Source organism: Megachile rotundata, chromosome 1 (genome assembly GCF_050947335.1).
Source record: "Megachile rotundata isolate GNS110a chromosome 1, iyMegRotu1, whole genome shotgun sequence".
Lineage (NCBI taxonomy): Eukaryota > Metazoa > Arthropoda > Insecta > Hymenoptera > Megachilidae > Megachile > Megachile rotundata.
In genome coordinates, this window is record NC_134983.1 from 13904211 (window position 1) to 13922151 (window position 17941).

The 17941-nt window shown below is 32.9% G+C and overlaps 6 protein-coding genes across 12 annotated transcripts in view; 3 read left to right on the forward strand and 3 right to left on the reverse strand.

Annotated features, from left to right (window-relative positions):
- The window catches only part of LOC100881010 (Rap GTPase activating protein 1), a 182288-nt gene extending 180119 nt beyond the window's left edge, over positions 1-2169 (reverse strand). The window contains exon 1 of the mRNA XM_012280620.2: positions 1631-2169. Coding sequence (XP_012136010.2) covers positions 1631-2007 — 377 coding nt within the window. The 5' untranslated portion in view covers positions 2008-2169. The remainder of the gene's footprint in view (positions 1-1630) is intronic.
- Positions 2170-2230: 61 nt separating this feature from the next.
- On the reverse strand, positions 2231-5097 carry CytC (mitochondrial cytochrome C). The gene is made up of 4 exons (XM_003701241.3): positions 4964-5097; positions 3632-3681; positions 3145-3286; positions 2231-3061 (listed from the first exon to the last, which is right to left on the reverse strand). Exons 2-4 carry the CDS (start codon positions 3668-3670, stop codon positions 2916-2918), a joined length of 327 nt encoding a protein of 108 aa, XP_003701289.1. The 5' UTR covers positions 3671-3681; positions 4964-5097; the 3' UTR covers positions 2231-2915.
- A 777-nt stretch (positions 5098-5874) lies between these two features.
- On the forward strand, positions 5875-7136 carry Tfb5 (transcription factor B5). The gene is made up of 2 exons (XM_003701242.3): positions 5875-6013; positions 6950-7136. The coding sequence occupies exons 1-2, from the start codon at positions 5979-5981 to the stop codon at positions 7134-7136; spliced, it is 222 nt and encodes a 73-aa protein (XP_003701290.1). The 5' UTR covers positions 5875-5978.
- LOC100878993 (meiotic nuclear division protein 1 homolog) lies at positions 5983-8670 on the reverse strand. The gene is made up of 5 exons (XM_003701233.3): positions 8518-8670; positions 6663-6902; positions 6482-6587; positions 6255-6401; positions 5983-6196 (listed from the first exon to the last, which is right to left on the reverse strand). Exons 2-5 carry the CDS (start codon positions 6887-6889, stop codon positions 6059-6061), a joined length of 618 nt encoding a protein of 205 aa, XP_003701281.1. The 5' UTR covers positions 6890-6902; positions 8518-8670; the 3' UTR covers positions 5983-6058.
- On the forward strand, positions 7218-9035 carry LOC100876975 (zinc finger HIT domain-containing protein 1). The gene is made up of 2 exons (XM_003701296.3): positions 7218-7359; positions 7438-9035. Exons 1-2 carry the CDS (start codon positions 7218-7220, stop codon positions 7758-7760), a joined length of 465 nt encoding a protein of 154 aa, XP_003701344.1. The 3' UTR covers positions 7761-9035.
- Positions 8880-17941, forward strand: part of Ipk2 (Inositol phosphate kinase 2) — a 56794-nt gene continuing 47732 nt past the window's right edge. The window contains exons 1-6 of one of the 7 annotated variants that reach the window (XM_076532930.1): positions 8880-9021; positions 9139-9468; positions 10377-10696; positions 12213-12389; positions 12876-13136; positions 13425-14706. In XM_076532930.1, the coding sequence (XP_076389045.1) occupies positions 10531-10696; positions 12213-12389; positions 12876-13136; positions 13425-14137 (1317 nt within the window). In that variant the 5' untranslated portion in view covers positions 8880-9021; positions 9139-9468; positions 10377-10530 and the 3' untranslated portion in view covers positions 14138-14706. Of the gene's footprint in view, positions 9022-9138; positions 9469-9632; positions 9880-10237; positions 10697-12212; positions 12390-12875; positions 13137-13424; positions 14707-17941 lie in introns of those variants that run through there. The other 6 variants (XM_012280628.2, XM_012280630.2, XM_012280626.2 and 3 more) reach the window with 6 other exon arrangements.

Below are 17941 nucleotides of genomic sequence, written 5' to 3' on the forward strand. Positions count from 1 at the left end.
CGTGTACGTAGGTGTAATCAGCGATTATTTAAGAGAGGAGTTTTTTGTGCCGTTATCAGACTCTGAGGACTCCCTTTTTCCGGAATTCGGGCAGTAGGTGTATATAGTGGGCGTTTCAAATGTGTTCTGCTTTCAACGAAGCGCACGCGCCTCTTTCGGTCAGCTGATTCCCTAGACCTACTTTTTGCCCGATGATGCAGGCTACAAATAGGTATAGATACGAACACGCGTGTACGTGTACACCTATGTCGTGTACTTCTGCTACCGTGTACGCGTGTGTACCTACATACTTTGGAACACTCTGTGTCCTAAATCATGCTCTTTGCTCGAGGCCATCCTCAACCACTTGAAAGACTCGAGTGTAAAATGTGATGTTGCTTCACAATCGCAAACTCGAAAAGATACCAATGTACTCGAAAAAATGTAAATGACGCTCGACAAAAGAAATGGGACGATTCTGAATGAAATTTTAATACTTTTCTTTCAGACTCGCACTTTATTATATATAAATAATATGTCGTGATAAATCATGTACGATAAAGCACTAGATTTTTACGCGAGCATCTGTACAATTATGTATCGAGATTGTAACTGTATACATGTTCGGAAGAGTCCAAGCGTTTCGAAGACCTATATTCGAGCAAATTTCATTTCTGTTCATACGTAATCGTTTGGCACTTTTTGTTATACTGACGTTACGCATCTTACTAGAAAGCGCGGCACTTTGGATTGTCACTGTCATCGTTTAGCGATATACCGCATAAAATTTATGTAAATCGCGAGAATTATATTTGAACGAAACGAAGGAATATAGTTAAATAAATGATCGTTCGACGTTTGCAATACGTACCTGTGTTAATTTTATTCAATTCCTAATTCCTCGCGAGGAGGTAATTACGAGACAACTTTACTTTGCTGCAAACCGATGTATACTGGTACGAAGCGCTTCGTATAGTGTTCTGCGGAGCACGACGACGAGGTGCATTCGTGCGACAAGTGACAGACTAGACGCAAAGCAGAAAGAGAATAAGGGATAGAGAAGTAGAGGCTAGTTTCTTCTCACTCTGTTTTAAACGCTAGATGGAGAAGTGACTTCACGTCGACGCGATCGTTTCGACGATGAAGGGAATTGGTGGGGATGCTCGTCTTCGTGATTCTCTTCTGCAGCGCCGGCGCTGTAGCGCGCTGCATCGACCCATTCGCGCTTCTCTACCGATGTGCGTTCGCTTGAATGTATCTTTAGAGTAGCTATTTATTTTTCCGCTTTTACGCTCGATGTTAATATAGATTGCATCGTCTGATAACTTGTCGAAGCTTGCCTCACCTTTATACATTTTTCCGATACTAAACAACTATCCGTACATGTACGGACAAGTTCAATCTATATTTAACACGCGTCTTTATTTTAAAGATTTCGAACTGCCATTGTAATCATTTGCAAATCTTGTCTAATCAATAAAAACAACAATACAAAGTTATGCTTCAATATATTATTCAAATTGTTGACGCCTATTCACATCGCATAGAAATCTTATCTTATAAAGTACAGTGCAATAAAATGTAACATATAAAGTACTTTATCTTTAGTACCAGTTTCAATCGTATAACTACAGACTGTAAAACAACTTACCTTTCGCTGACGTACCATGTCGAAGATTGAGGACTTTGCGAACTAAATACACTGTTTCGTAAGTCCGTGATATCGGTATTTGTCATTGATTTTGAACACGAAAACGAAACACCACTATCCGATGAATGCGGTGTATAACACTCTTTACTAGATGAAGGTATTTGCCAAGAATATCTGGCCTTGGCACACGGGCTGTTGGAACTGGGACTTGAACTTTGTGAACTTGAGATGCTTAACGGACTTTTCGGACTTTTCAGGCCACCAGAACTAAAAACGCGAACTAATCGAAGTCTTAAAGAATTCTCTTTGTTTTTCGTTGTAAGATTATTATCACCACTTGATACTTCACGTCTTTCGGAGGGATCAAACATTTCCATTGTAATATCAAACTTAAAATAATTCAACGAAAGTAATATCGCGAACTACAGCATTCAACTGCAGAAACTTGTGCCAGAAATGTGTATGAAAGTTCGAAAAAGGCGTTGTTTCCTGACAACTTTTGACCACATCCTTCCTTAGCCTTATCAAACTAATGTAAATACTAATCTGGGTGGGTACGATTGTAAGTATGGATTAAAAAATTTAAATAGTACAACCAAATGTTTTTATTAATTTAATTTATTTTACTTCCATTCGTTAATTCGAATAGAATCCATTATCTTCTTAAAACTTTAGCTATTGACACTATCTCCTCCTTTGTACAATTGAATGAACTAAATTGTTTAAGCATTTCAGTGTTTCATTGTCGATCGAATTTAAATTTAATGATTAGTGGGATGTATAGCTTTATTGCTTTTTGTACTTTGTTACTTAATTTTTTAGAAACTTGTCTTTCTCGTTAACACAGAAGAAACTGAGTATTACAAATTCATCGCCGAATCTGTATTTTTACATTCATGTGTTACAACTTAATAGTTTGTAGAACAAGTTGAATCACGTTTGATCACAAATAAATAATAGTGCATAGTCTACAAATGGCACAGCCATTGTGAGAGAGCACCGCAATATCTTTTATGATGAAGTAGAGTCAGTTCTAGCTGGTCCTAGCCTGACTCCTGTCAATGTACATAGTTACATGATATACCTACTTATAATTAACAACAACAATTTGCCACTATTCAGACTTTGCAAACACTTGAGTACCAGGTGGGGGAGAATCAATGAATGAGTCGAATGAGATGCAATCGGATATTCATGAGGTTTGAAACGATAATAGTACTAGTTTCCTCTGCAACATCCGTTCAACACGTCTAGCGTGTTTGCTCATCTTCGACAGGTATCAAATTTACTTTGATGCTTGTTCAATGTATGCAATCAAGTCAGCTCGTTCTTGTGGCTTCTTCAAACCAGCGAACACCATTTTTGTACCCGGAATGTACTTCTTTGGGTTTTCAAGGTATTCAAACAATGTATCCTTATTCCAAGTAATGCCTAGAAAAATAAATATTTATTTTCAATTTTGACAATGAAATTGTTATATTAAGGTGTGTTTCTTTAGAAAAAAAAAGAATTACCTTTTGCTTTGTTGGCATCTGTGTAGCTATAACCAGGAGCTTGACCAGTTTTCCTACCAATGATTCCATGTAAATTGGGTCCCACCTTGTGTTTGCCACCAGCTTCAATGGTATGACACTGTGAGCATCTTTGTACAAAAACCTAACAAGAAAAAGGTTATATTTAAAATATTATATTTGATATAAGATATAATTAAAAATTATATAATTCTTTATACATTATCTAATCGAAAAGTGTAAAAGAAATCACTAATTGAAATCAATAAATTGCATAAAACGATAAAATGACATTATCGACGAATCGTGAATCATGTCGCCTTATCGGATACACATATGCACAATCTACACGTACGTCACATAGTAAGAATTTCGCGCGCATTAATGGATTCTGATTTTAAACAATGAATATTTTGAAAGCACTCAAAACCCGATGAACAAATGAAAAACGAAAAAAAAAAGATATTTGAAGTTTATATTATTAATTCACCTTCTTTCCTTTCTCCGGATCACCAGCGGGAACTCCCATTTTTCCTTATTCTATAACAATATTGTTCGAAATATAAATTTGCATTATATTAAAAAATACATATATAAAAATATGTTTAATCTGTGATTTTTACAAGTAAATTAACATATCTAATTTATACTTCGTTACGTAAGCGCAAAGCACGTGAGCAAAAATTTTACGTTTCGTAATATCATTACACAAGAAATTTGCTTATATGCACGTGTGACAAATACATTTGTCAAATAAAAAGATAAAAATTAAATATAATTAAAAAATTACGGTATTACGTCAATAAATGTAATACTTTGTATCCTACGTTCTGCACGTGTCAAGTCGTGAATGACGTGTGAACGATAAAACAGTTCAATGATTAATAGCTAATAGTTGAATAATAAAGTAACATAATGATTCTCGAAAAACAAAATGGTATTATAATTTTTATTATTACGTGAAATTAAAATGTAAATGCACTCAATTTTAAAACTTCTACAGTGACATTGATGTAATAATCATTTGTTCAAAAACTTAGCAAACCAAGATAATCAAATATAATACTACAGCATTAATTTTAGTCTAATCTAATCTATCAAAAGGTAATAATTTTATAAACTGATACTTCCGCATACCACTATTTGTCTACAGTCTACGGTACCTGTACAAGCCCATTTTCATTACAGTAAAAATCTCATTATTGAACTTCATTATTTAAAAGTAAATGACTCTTTAAACGTCATTAAATCTTTTCGAATGAGAGAATACAGAATGGAAAGATTCACAATGCATTAGAAAATACGTACAAATCAAAAAAGGTGATAGATCACACGAGGAAAGGTCAAATACCATAGGAACATGATTTTTGATCTAATGCCATACGTGCAAAATTTTCTTTGATCGATACCAACGTTTCACGTGCGTATTAAAAAAATTTGCATTTGAAGCAAATGAGAAACTGAATTTTATATAAAAATTTGGGTATTTTTATTAATGAAAATGTAATAATAGAGCACTGGCTCAAGGATAGTTGCGTTATGTAACACTGATCATCTTATACTTATATTTTATTTAGCATCTAAAAGATTTAGCGGAAGTACTATGAGAAAAGCTTTGTTCCGTTAGTTATGGGTTCCCAACGTTCGTCACTCAATTGCACGTGCTATAAACGCCATGTACACGAAATTTCTAAATTGCACAATTTTTAATATTTATAAAACTGTTCAAATTTTTATAAAGATCAGAATAATTCAATGAAAACGACGAACACCTTAATAAAAAATTTGAATATTTTAAAAAAAAGAAGAAAATCGAACTTACTTTAACGTAACTCGCGCGAGCAGATTATTACAGACGACAGTAGTCTGACCGTGAATAGAAGCTTCGATCGATGAGTAACCACTGACTTCCTCTGAGGTTGAATTCAGGGTATTTTAATGGCTGATGCAATAGTTAATAAAACTAGGAAAGATCCAGAGGGCGTATTAGTAGCGTATGTTACTAGTTTTGCGAGAGATTGCACCTGACAAATTGCGCACTCAATAATCTAGGGAAATTTTCAAATACGAGGCTGAGACTTCTCTATAGCATACTTCTACCTTCGTGGTCATGCACATGATTTCGAAAAATACACAAACATCGAAAATATGTAATCGCGTGTTAAATGTACCATCAGGTTTCTTTTAAAAAAATAGCTACAAAGAAGATATAGGTCATATCAAATTTAGAAACTTGTAAATATGGGAATTTGGAGGTTTGAAAACTTGAAAATTAGAAGATTTGGAAATTCGAAAGTCGGAAATGTTTCCCTTTAGTATACAAAATAAAAGAAATGTACTTAACCGTTTGGGACATTTACATATAACTGTATAAATACAGAAAAGAAAGACATTTCGCTTAATATTTAAAGTATACAGCGATCAAGAATTAGAAATCATGAAACTTTCTATTTTCTAAGTGTATAATTTTGACGATACGATGGTAATAGGAGAGTGTATGTGTGGTCATAGATTATATAGTATTTAGAACTCTATACAGGAAATGCGCAGAACAAACGAAAATTCGTTGTCTAGTTACTACAATAGGTATAAATTCTTTTTTATGATTGGTAGATACAAATAATAATTGAAATATAAAATTATACTACTAGCGTCTCTATCGTCAGACGTAACGTATTATATTTGATTCGGACAGAACTATATTCTACCGACTTTCCCGTCTAGAAAGTTCTAAGAGAAATACAGCAATACTGACACTTTCAAGTTGTTTTAAACGTGAATGTGTGTACTAAAAGTTAGTTGATTCTTATTTCACTAAAACTGTAAATAATAAAGTCATGGTAAATGTTACAAAAGGAATTTTAGTAGAATGGTTTGTATATTTAACATTAAATAAAATAAGAATATTAACTACTCTCTATTCCTTATAATCTAAGTCATTTGGAATATTGAACTGTTTATTAAGAAACTCTTCAGATATATCAAACTTTCTTTTACACCAACTTTGTAGAGCAAAAATATTATCTGTCCATACATTAGTTGCATCCTTATATTCCTAGAAAATAATGAATATGAGTACTAATTCAAACTACAAGTTTTTAATAATTTTATACCTGTGCTTTTTGCGCAAGCTTGGCTATAGCTTCTGGATCAGCATCACTGAATTTAGCAATTTGTTTTTTTAATTGATCTTCCTTAACCTTCAATTCCTCTAGTTCTTGCAGTAAAGCTTGCCGTTCCTCTGTATTTTCTTTTCCTATCTATATTTATTTAAACACAACATTATAACCTTTAGAGTAATATACTTTTGGATTAACTTTACAATAAAATTTTTTATTACCTGTTCTTTGGCACAAATTTCTTTTAGTTTTTGAAGTTTAAATTCTGCCTCTACAATCTTTTTGGAAGCCTCAGATATTCTTTGTTCTATTGCAGTAATATTTTCTCTATATAATGTATTTATTCATTTATTATTAGTCATTTATGATATATTTAAGTACAATTATATATCTTATTTTTACCCTGGAAAAGTCCAGAAATATACTGAAGTGCCAATTTTTTCTGATCTAACTAATCCATCATCTACTAATGCCTGAAGTACATCTTTCACAGATTGTACTACAATCCCTTTTTCTTTTGGAGCAATCTTTTCTAATTCTTTCAAAGTAAAAAATTCTTTCTTTTCATAAAATATTTGAAGCATTCTTGCACGCTTTTCATCAAGAGAAACTCCTTTTCGTTTTGACATTTTGGAAAACTAGCTGTAACCAAGTAATAAACTTACATTACTTATTTATTATGTTTACAGTGATGCAGCTATGAAGCAGTTTCTTTTGCACTTGGATGAGACTTTTGCATTAGGACGAAAATTTATTATCCAAGACTTGGATGAAAGACACCTATTTATATCTGTTGATATTTTAGATACATTACAAGCAAAAGTAGATGATCTTATGGATCAAATATCATTCCCTTTAGCAGAGAAAGGAATATAAATAATTATTATAAAATTCGTTTATCTATAAATTGTTATGAAGAAATTTTAAAAAATATAAATTATTAGAAAATAAGTAAAAATGGCTGCCCGAGAGTCTGGTAGAGTAAAAGATGCGTATCAAAAAAGGGTGCTTGATGAAGCTGCCCGTAAACGTAGACAAAAGAAAGCATTGGAAGCTCTGGAACAAGATAATTTTCATGATGATCCCCATGCAGATTTAGGTAAATATTTTGTGAGGATATAAAATTTTATTCATATGCTATTATATAATATTTTAAAATGTATAATTATTGTTCTAGTAATGAGTAAAAAAGTTCCAAAATTTCAAGAAACTTTGGATAACAGAGGTGGCAGAAGGAAAAAGACTAGATCAGCAGAATATTATAAACAACGTTTTCGTAAAACTTTTGCTCAATTAGTGGAAGAAGATCTTAATGTCAACCCAAATCCTCCCAATTATGCATCTGCTCAAGCACCCCCCTCACGTTTTCCCGAAAGACAATTTTGTGCAGTTTGTGGCTTCCCTAGTAATTATACATGTATCCCCTGTGGTGCTAGGTATTGCAGTATGAAATGTTTAGGTACTCATCTTGACACAAGATGTTTAAAATGGACAGCTTAAGTATAATAAGTATATGAGTTAAGTGTTATGGATATTGTAAATAATATCAATGGTTTAGTACATAATATATAGTCTAGCTTCAGTGTTCTCAAGAAAAACAGATATAAGAATAAAAATAAGAATAAGAGATTTAGTGGTATTTCATACCATATTAAATGACTACTTGTTGCATTGTATGTATTGTTTTATACATGGATTAATGGATTAAAACTTAGTAATAGACAAAAATATTATATTTATGCACTAAGCCATTGATTTGTTGTTATAAATAAATGCCTAATATATCATAAAAGAAAAATATTCAAAACTTGCTTTTTCGCATAAATAATTGGAAAAATATATTTTTTTCATTGTAAATAAATACATGTCTGTTTATAAAAATAAACTTTTATACTTTTAAACCTGAAAATAACATTTGATCTTTTTTGTACATTACATTTCCTAATAACGAATATTGTAATAATGACACGTCACCGCGTTTTTTTTTAATTTATTAGTATTTACTGTAAAATGTAACAAATGAAAAAAATGACAAGGACATAAGTTTGTATATTAAACATTTAATTGTTAACTAATTTAAGGCATATCTATTATATTATGAACCTTGTATTACGAGAAAATCATAAATATTTCAAGTATAATCGATCAAAAAAGAATACTTCGTAATATTTTATTTGTTCTTTTTAGTTTATATGACGCATATTTTTACTTTGACAACGTAAGATTAAGAAAACACAGTGAATACTGCAATACATACCATTAAAGAAACACCCACTTTCCGTGAAAACAGTTAGGTTACCTAAATAATAAAATTTAAAAAAAACTCGAAAGAACAATCAACAAAAAAGTACACTTTTGACTGATGAACTAAAGCATGCCAAGTTGTAGAACAAGGCGGGAATGATTTTCATCTCCCAAAACAATAGCCCTCTAGTGGTGCATAGATGAACTGTTGCATTGTGACGAAAAAGAGTAATAAGAATACGTAGGCATAGGTAGAAGGACGGTTAATAGAAAGACGTGTGTACATTTGTAATAATGTGAGGTTTAAAAATCTGAATGTAATCTTCTTCCGCCTAATGTAAGGACGGATTTGAATAAAATCATTCACGTGAAAGTGTTACACATTCAAGCACACTATATCGTGCTATTGTGGGTTTGGTTACCGTTTAGGTTATAATAATACATAGACATGTCATAGATGTAACAATTGTAAAAGAAGAGTGGCTAATAAATTATTCTTCTGTTATTTCCAATAAATGTACGTATACCTCATACGAGTTGTATTTTATCATTTTTTCGTTTGTTCAAAATGTCGATTCCTGAAAAACGAATGTTCTCGCATTAATTAACGCGTGTACACATTTCTACGTTGCAGCTGTAGCTAAACAGAACAAAGAATCGCTTTCGTTTTAATTCATTTAGACAAATACAATTGTTGCCGTTGCATTTTCAAAACATCACGATTTGTTGATAAAAGTGTGAATTTAGTTCATCCCATTCTCGCGGACCTGTTCTGCTATCTAGCGGGATAATCGAGTATTTCGTTAGAACATTTGAAAATTTCCGCGGGAAGTGTGTGTTCCGATTTTCGAACACTTCGAAGTGCATTGACAGATTATAGACACGTCAGTCAGTGATGTGCGTTTACCTGTTATACAATCGGTACAAATATTGCTGATGTTCGAGTGAAAAGGAATGATCAAAGGTAATGATTACTTCAAAATTGTAACGATCATAGTATCAACGCAATATTGTGATATAATTTAGCATTAGCAATTTTTAAACTTCGGTATTAAAAACATGTGCATGAATTTATTTTTAATACAATTAATTAGAAAACCCTTCAACGGTATAAAAATTAATTCGTATAAGAAATAAAATAAAATTATTAAAACGTTGTTGGAATTATTACATATAAAATAATAGGAAGCTTTGAGGCTTTGTGCGATTACTATTTAAAATAATGCAGGATGGTCACTCTCAATGTTTCTTAATTCCTCCGCATGAGGTCCCTAAAATCAGTTCGGACTTGGACCACTGTATTCCTCTATACCCTTGATTGACCTTGTAAAAGTAGAAACGAGAAGTATCATAATCATGGAATGGATAGAGTAATGTAGTTAACCTTGAAATTTGTCTATAAGAAGATTAATGATTTTGAAATTTTAAACACGTTTTCCTTGAAATTTTATTTTTCAAACTCGTTATTTTTTATCGAATCAACGTTTATTCTAATACTTTCAGTTTTAGAAATTTATGACTAATAGTATCATGTACAATTTTTCCGAAAATTTTCTTTTATAGAAATTTCAGAACTTTCAGAGTTGCCGAAAATTATTATAACTAAATTTTGGAAATTTCAACTTTTTGTTAATGTCACCAAATTCTGAAGAAACAGTTACTGAAACCATTACTGACACTGCTTACACAATTATTAACACAATCCAAAGAACAATTGAAATGATTTGTTTCAGATTTGTTGGTACTATAGTTCCTTATAAACAATGTACATTCGATATTTAACTAATAATAAAAAGTTAGCTCATGAGTAGAACACGCATGCAGTAAGATGTTCAGCACGCTCAGCTCATCAACTGAAATTTGTCTTTATAGACGGAATAAGAGAGCTGAAAGTAAATCAAATAATCTTCCATGTGTAATCGTCGGTGGCGAAGGTGGATTTTATAGCGAAGATAAGATCTTTGCGAATCGTGCAACGCTCTTTAATTGCAGAAGTAATTAACGCGTGCCGCTCAGTGCAACAACAATGACGACCGTGGACTCTCAGGCCGATAAAGCTTTGTGTCATGTTGATAAGCTTGCGAACATCGAGGTAGCTGAAATTCCGTCCGATCGAGGACTTCCTGCTGGAATAAGTCCTTTGGAATCCCGGGTGTCTGGGCACACGTTCGACGATGAACGTCAGACGATCGGTAAGTACTCGACCAAATTGAATCTGGGGAATGTGAACAGTTATAACAAAACTGTATTTGAATATTTAATAAAAAAATTGAAACCAACGTTTTAATGCAATTGATGTCTTATGGTAACTATTAAATTAACTTATTCTTTTTGTCTGTCCACACTTACTGTGCTAGAAAAGTGAAAGTGAAACGATTTGAATTCTTTTTGATTCAATGTAATATTTAAATATTTATATATGTACGCATGACAAAATTATAATCGAGTTGAATTTTAATTTTACCATGAATTAAATATAAATGTCAGTTACCTATGAAGAAATTTTACGTAATAGTTATAGAAAATAACTAAAATTTCAGTAAATAGATATCTAACAGACACCGTATGTATTCGTAGTAACAATATATTTTGAAAGAATAAAAAAATCTTCATTATATAAGCACGAGTTCGAAAAAGCTTTAGATAAATTTTGATAAAAGACTACTGTAATGTCGTTGTTTTCTTTCTAAATTTTGTGCTACTCTTCTTTTAATTATTACCGAGTCACTTTCAGCGATTGTAAATAGAAATCACGCTTCTTAACTTAATGTTTTTGAAAATAATACATTTTCGTGTGCATAATATTAGTTGCGATTATGTACGTTTTTACAGAATCAGTTAAACGACTATTCATTATTATGTTTCATTTTCGAATGAAGTCAATTACGACTGAAACAAATTACCATACGAAACAAATGCAATGCTTCCATTAAAATTGGTAACACAAAGTTTCTTATCAGAGAAACTTACTCAAGTATACTAAAAAATATACTCAAAAAAGATATTTAAAGTATTAGTCTAACATTTAGAACACGAAAAGAATAGTTTAAAATTGTTGCTCTTTCTGTCCATTACCCGATGATTAATAAAATAATTTTTTAACAATGTTTCATTTTTTTCTTCGACTCGATAGCAAGTTTAATTTGTTCACCTACTAATTGCTCAGTTTAAGGTCACGTCTGTGCTATGTACGAACTGCTGACTAATAGTAAACTTAGTTCGAGTACACAAATTAGTTAAACATCCTCGATACAATGCATACACAGCATATATTTTGCCATAAATGTTTGGTAAATCATTTATTCACCTATGTTCACATAACAATTTCCTGTTACTTTTATTCGTTGATCAAATTAGCTTAATTCGTTTACTACGTTGTTGTATATCAAATGTCGGATCTTGAAACGTGTAGGTTTGACACGATTTAATAACACAAAATTATTACAGATTTATGGTACATCATTTTAAAATTTAAGGTTTGGTCAAAATAATTACATAAATGTTTGGAAAATAATTACATTTTTAATATTAAATATGTAGTTGTTTTATGAAATTTGGTACCTATGGTTTCTTTATTTTTAAGATATTTGAAAAAAATGTTCGATCCCTGCAATTTTTTCTTGCACCTTAATATTTATTCAGTGCATAGGAAACAGTTATTTTTATGTTCAATAATTAATATCATAATTGTTTGTTTAACTGTTGCAGGCATGTTACGGGGGTCAGATGGACGTGTATTTAAACCCGTCGTGAAACCACTGCTTGGCAAAAGAGAAATTACTTTCTATGAAAATTTACAAGTATCCCAAGACCCTGTGATGCTACAGCTGAAGAATTATGTTCCGAAATATTATGGCACGACAGATTTACAAGTCTTTGGCAGACGTAAGTTCAAGCTTATTTCTAATAAAAATTTTATTTCTTACACTTTATAGTCTTGCTCCGATTTTTCCTCTTTTATACTCGCTGTAAAATGAAAATATATTGCTTCGTATGTATTAAATGAGCAACGTTATGGAAACCATTAAAAATAAAACATGTAATTCCGTTTATTGTTAAAGATGAATAATGCAAAATATTTCCAAATAAACATATTACTATAATAAACAGTGTCAATGAAAAAATGAATGTTATACTTTATTTTTTATCCCTTATTATGATAAGAATTCTTTGGATTATGATAATTGTAGAGACTCCAAATCTTCAAGATAATTTTTTAATGTATGTTTGTATTTCGAATGGTTATTCGAAATAGATCCAATAAACTATTTTGCTTATGTTTTTCCCTGTATAATCATGCACACTTAAAGTGTTAATTCTTGTCAAGCTGATCGTTGCTAAACAATATTATTATTTGCTTTCTTATTTCAGAAATAACATTCCTCATGCTGAAAGACATTACCGATGGTATGGCGGAGCCGTGCGTGATGGACATAAAGATTGGCAGACGAACATGGGACCCCTTAGCCACTCCTGAGAAGAGAGCAACGGAAGAATTAAAGTATGCCGAGTCAAAACGCACTTACGGATTCTGTATAACTGGCTTTCAAACTTACTGCGCCTCTTCCGGACAGTTAAGAAAGTTCGGCAAACATTATGGCAAGACTCTCGATGCCAAAGGTGTCGTGGAAGGTATATTATCAACTTCAATCATTTTAAAAAATCACATTATCGCACAGAGCAGACACACCAGCTATCGTTCATATTTCTAATCGTCGAGCGTTTCTTTGATGTTCCGTTAGCCATGTAAATTAGCGATATAAAATGTCACAGTTGGGTCGTACGCGGAACGGTCGTAACGAATTGCTGGAAGAATCTCCGAGAACACATTAAAAATTACATAATCTGTGTTTCTTCTTCTCTTTTCTTTCTTTCATTCTTTTCATATACTGCAAACAGTGCCTTTTCTTTCCTGCGCAGCGCTGAAAATCTTCCTGAATATAAGTCCAGAAAGACCGCCCTGTCGTCAATTGATTGTGAAGCTTCTCTCTTTCTTGTGGAAGATCTTACTGTTCTTTCGTACGCAGCGGTTGTTCCGCTTTTATTCTAGTTCCCTCTTGGTCGCATACGACGCGAAAAGGCTGCGACATTATTTACGCCTGCGTAACACGAAGCCCGATAGATCGTCCGGCCATATAGCGAAAACATTTTCTCCTTCGAACAGTCGCACATCCACGTCGAGTGTGTTCAACGTCCGCGTGAACGACATGACCGGCAACTCGATTATAAGCAGCGAAACCAGCAGAAATCGAACGACGGAGAGGGTGCATTTTATTAAAAGAAGCATCAGTCTGAGCAGCGAGTACGACACGATGGGAAAGAACAAAACCTTGAACAGAAGCGGATCGTCTAGTCCGGATTTCAGTGTGGGCAGACTTTGCCGCACCCATTCTTACGTGAACAATTTCGACGACGATATTGTTAAAATGAAAGAAGACTACGATGATCTGTTAAACGAACTTACCAGTTCCTCGGAAGAGAAGCAGAATTGGGTTAGAATCAATATGATCGATTTCACGCACGTCTTCCCGCCGGAGGATCCAACCGCTTTGGATTTGAATTATTTGGAGGGCATCGAAAATCTGATCAAACTGGTGGAGATGTTCTTGGTATCCAAGGATCACGCTGTATGAACTGTATCGTAACGTAGGACGTTGTTGTTATACATTTCCTTTCGTGCAATCGTATTTGATATTCTTTAACGAAGTTAGAGTATTTTTTGACGTTAGGATTAGGAGCTGCAAGCTGGAAGTAACTTTGTGATTCAAGCACGAGAACAGAAATATTTCGTGAAAGCTTGTAGCATGTAATGCAGTCGACGAGTAAAATGCTTATCGTTGTTCTGTAGCTTTCACGGAACGTTTCTGATGTCTGTAGTTAGCACAATGATTCAGAAGCACTAAAAAACTGAACGTTAAATTGTACCGCACCAGATGTAACCATCTGTAATGATCACACTTTTTTAGTACACATCATCTGTCGCTGTTCCACATTGCTGAAAAACTCGTACTCGTTTTGATTTACATTCACAGGCATCGACTACGTGTATTCGTCTTTCGCACGACTGTAGCAATCATCGGTTCGTGTCATTTTCTTTATTATGTTCTTGTACAAACGAGATTCTATAATTGCACTTACTAACTATGAAAATTGTTATGTTGTTATGGTACAGAAAAAATAAAACAGTTAATCTAAAAGCGAATTGTCTTACTTTCTTTAATAAAAATGTCTGTAAATGAAAATAGATGTAGATGGTTTGGTTGAAGTACTCATCAGATCTGAGTGGTAAAGTTACAGAAAATTTGTTAGGACATCTGAAGAAACTTTCAACCTGTATGAGAAGTACAGTTGTACATTTTTTGGAGGAAGATAACGCAAATGAGAGACGCAACAAGGCAAGTTTTTATGTAAGTTGTCAGAAATATGGAGGATGATTTTTGAACGCAGTACTTCACCCAACGTTGCCATGGATTTCTGACGCTATAAATTATGGCTGTAACGAAACGCTCACGGAACTGCAGTCCCGATAAATTCGTGATGATTATTAGTGGCTGAACAGAGAAAGCCTTCGAGGGTAGATCGGTACCTAACGCAATTACCGCGTAGCACGATTAATGGCGAACGGTTCTGCTAATCAACCCGCAAACGCGATTACCAAGGTTCAAATTGAATTACGCGTTCTGAATAGCGCGAAAGTCTCTGATATTCAATGCGTGACAGAAACGATCACAGAGCAGAGAAATTCGTTTGTGTCACATCGTGTGACGTAGGGAGAAGGAAATAGCTTTTTGCTCAATAATAGCTGCAGCAGTAATACCATTAATGGTAGTAATGATAGCAAAAAAATTAATATTTATTTTACTAGTAATATTAATATGCATTGTAATAGCAGTGACAGTAACATTAATGACAAATGAGACGAAGAGCTAAAATTTACTTTCCGGTTATTTTAGTTAACAGGGTAAGAATTTCATTCGGATAAAATTTTTTCGAATTCCCATCACCAACATGTCCAAAATACTAGTATATAAAAATTGTAAAATTACTATAAAATTTGTAATGTACATTTTCTTCATTTTTATTGTATTTTCCTTGTATTATTTTTTCAACAAAAAAGGAACTCTTTACATTCCTTCGAATTACATTTCGAATTGCATGTTATTGCATTCGAATTTCGAGCGATTCAAACCAATTTAGTAAAACTTGTTTGCCACAGAAGCGCACGTGGCGTGCCGTCGATAAGACCGGCGTTCCGTTAATATCATTTATATGAAAACGAAATCAGGAAAGCCACGAGCCTTCGTTTGATTTCGTTCTCGTGAAAATTTTACGCGATGGCAATCGTGTGTACCGCGATAAAGATTAGTCTGGCAACGAGTTTTGCCCGGTTCGCCACGATGGAGTCCACGCGATAAATTTAGTACTCCGATTGCGGAAATAGAAGAATAGAGAACGCGTGCTGCCATTTAAATTCCGCGGTTGTTAACCGCACGAGAACGCGAACTCCTTTCCTCTCGGGTTAATTCCATCGGGATAACCCGGCTAAAAAGTTTTCTGCCGCGTCTCTCCGCCGATTTGCATCAGGTTTTACATACTGCGATTATGAACCATACGTTTTGCATTCCTCGTATCAAACTTTCGTATATTTTTTTGTTCTCGAACTTCCATTGCGGATATGTTCAAACAACATTTGATTGACTCACCAGTTTCAAACTTTTTTTAACCTGATTTTTCATATGTTAGAATATTAGGTGGGTAGCAAATCGAATTTGTTTTTTATAACTTTGTTTATTTTAATACTATGTTCAGAAACTAGCATCCTTAAAACACTTGTTACTCGATTAGTTGAATCTTAAAACACTTTTTAAGAATTAAATTCTTCCATTTTTGATCGTGTTACGTTTTCAGGATGATATGTGACAGTAATGCTTTATAGTATATCGTATTTTATATCACGTTGTATTTTTTCTCTTCGTCACGTTTTTAATATTAAACTATATCGCGTTGACTAGTGAAGTACTTAAAAATTTGATCAGGTAGTATTTTTATTTTTTTTATAAATCTTCATGGTACATTTCCACAATATTTTGTTATATTTATTATTTACAGTTTCAAGTAGTTAATACTAGTATTTATGTACAATATTACTGTACATAAGTGAACAAATTTTCAACTATATGGTATTTTAACCGATGTGACTGAACGGTGGTATATTTATTTGAAAAAAAAAGTTATTAGTAATTTTTCATTATTTAAAATGTTTTTACAAAACTGATAAAGTTAGATTAAAATATTATTTTACAATTGAATAACACTTGGGAAGAAACGAGAAATTGAACATCAGCTTGTTTTGACTCCATTTGGTTAAAATAAATGAAAGCAGTGAGATAATGTTAGTTTTGATGGGTCATTTAATAAACATGGAACAATAGGCCGGAAAGCCACATGCATTCATAATTAAAACGTTTTATAAAAATGGCGATTCTGTCACTGCCGCGCCGCGTTCATTTCGTATTCATTTTAATATTTCATGGTTTTAATATGACCGCGTGTGGTTTCTTTGTATGGAGATATGAGTTTAAAGAGTAAACTTTTAAATACCGGCTACGCAACATTCCACAATTTCAAATAAAAATTAAAAGGGACGTAGACAGTGTTGTGAAAAAATACCTACCTTTATAATGTAACGTTCTATAAATAAAGCAGTCTCCATTAACAGTCTTAATTTAAATTAAACAGTTGTTACATATATAATTAATTGTAACTAGACTGGAAATATTAAATTAAATTTAAATAAGATAATTTAAGATATTTCTGGAGATAATGTGGAAATATAACAATTTGAGTAACACAGGAATTTTGAAATATATTAGAAAACAAATTGCAAAATATAGAGATGTGAGGAATATACATTTTGAGAATATCAAAATTTATACGTATAAAATTTGAAAATAATAAAGCTGTGAAATTATACAGGGTGTCTCACAACAGGTCCTTGAAATGGGAGGTAGATGACGTGATTCTGAATAAGATTTCCTTTTGCAAAAATGGGGTTTGAAGCTTCGTTTTTGAATTATTAAGGAAAAACGCGGACCAATCAGAGCGCGAGGACTACGCGTACGCAGACGCGAGAGCGATAGCTTCAACCCTAGAAAAGGCAATTGTTCATGATCAGCTGTATGTTCGAAGCTATCACTCTCCCGTGTTTTTCCTTTTTAATTCAAAAACGAAGCTTTAAACCCCATTTTTGCAAAGGGAAATCTTATTCAGAATTATGTCAGCTACCCCTTATTTCAAGGACCTACACTAATTGTGAGACACCCTGTAGAAACCTAGAAAATATGAGGAGTTCGAGATAGAAAAATTTGAGGACATAGATTTGTCTTGTCATACTAAATAAATATACCTGATCTCTATTTACATACTTCTTACATGAG

Coding starts and splice junctions, on each gene's coding strand:
- CytC (XM_003701241.3), bottom strand. CDS start 3,670: ATGGGAGTTCCCGCTGGTGATCCGGAGAAAGGAAAGAAG. Junction 3,287..3,631: donor ATCCGGAGAAAGGAAAGAAG/GTGAATTAATAA, acceptor TTTTCTTGTTAG/GTTTTTGTACAAAGATGCTC. Junction 3,062..3,144: donor AGATGCCAACAAAGCAAAAG/GTAATTCTTTTT, acceptor TTATTTTTCTAG/GCATTACTTGGAATAAGGAT.
- Tfb5 (XM_003701242.3), top strand. CDS start 5,979: ATGGTAAATGTTACAAAAGGAATTTTAGTAGAATG. Junction 6,014..6,949: donor AAAGGAATTTTAGTAGAATG/GTTTGTATATTT, acceptor TTATGTTTACAG/TGATGCAGCTATGAAGCAGT.
- LOC100878993 (XM_003701233.3), bottom strand. CDS start 6,889: ATGTCAAAACGAAAAGGAGTTTCTCTTGATGAAAAGCGTGCAAGAATG. Junction 6,588..6,662: donor TATTTCTGGACTTTTCCAGG/GTAAAAATAAGA, acceptor TACATTATATAG/AGAAAATATTACTGCAATAG. Junction 6,197..6,254: donor AGCTTGCGCAAAAAGCACAG/GTATAAAATTAT, acceptor ATTATTTTCTAG/GAATATAAGGATGCAACTAA.
- LOC100876975 (XM_003701296.3), top strand. CDS start 7,218: ATGGCTGCCCGAGAGTCTGGTAGAGTAAAAGATGCGTATCAAAAAAGG. Junction 7,360..7,437: donor TGATCCCCATGCAGATTTAG/GTAAATATTTTG, acceptor TTATTGTTCTAG/TAATGAGTAAAAAAGTTCCA.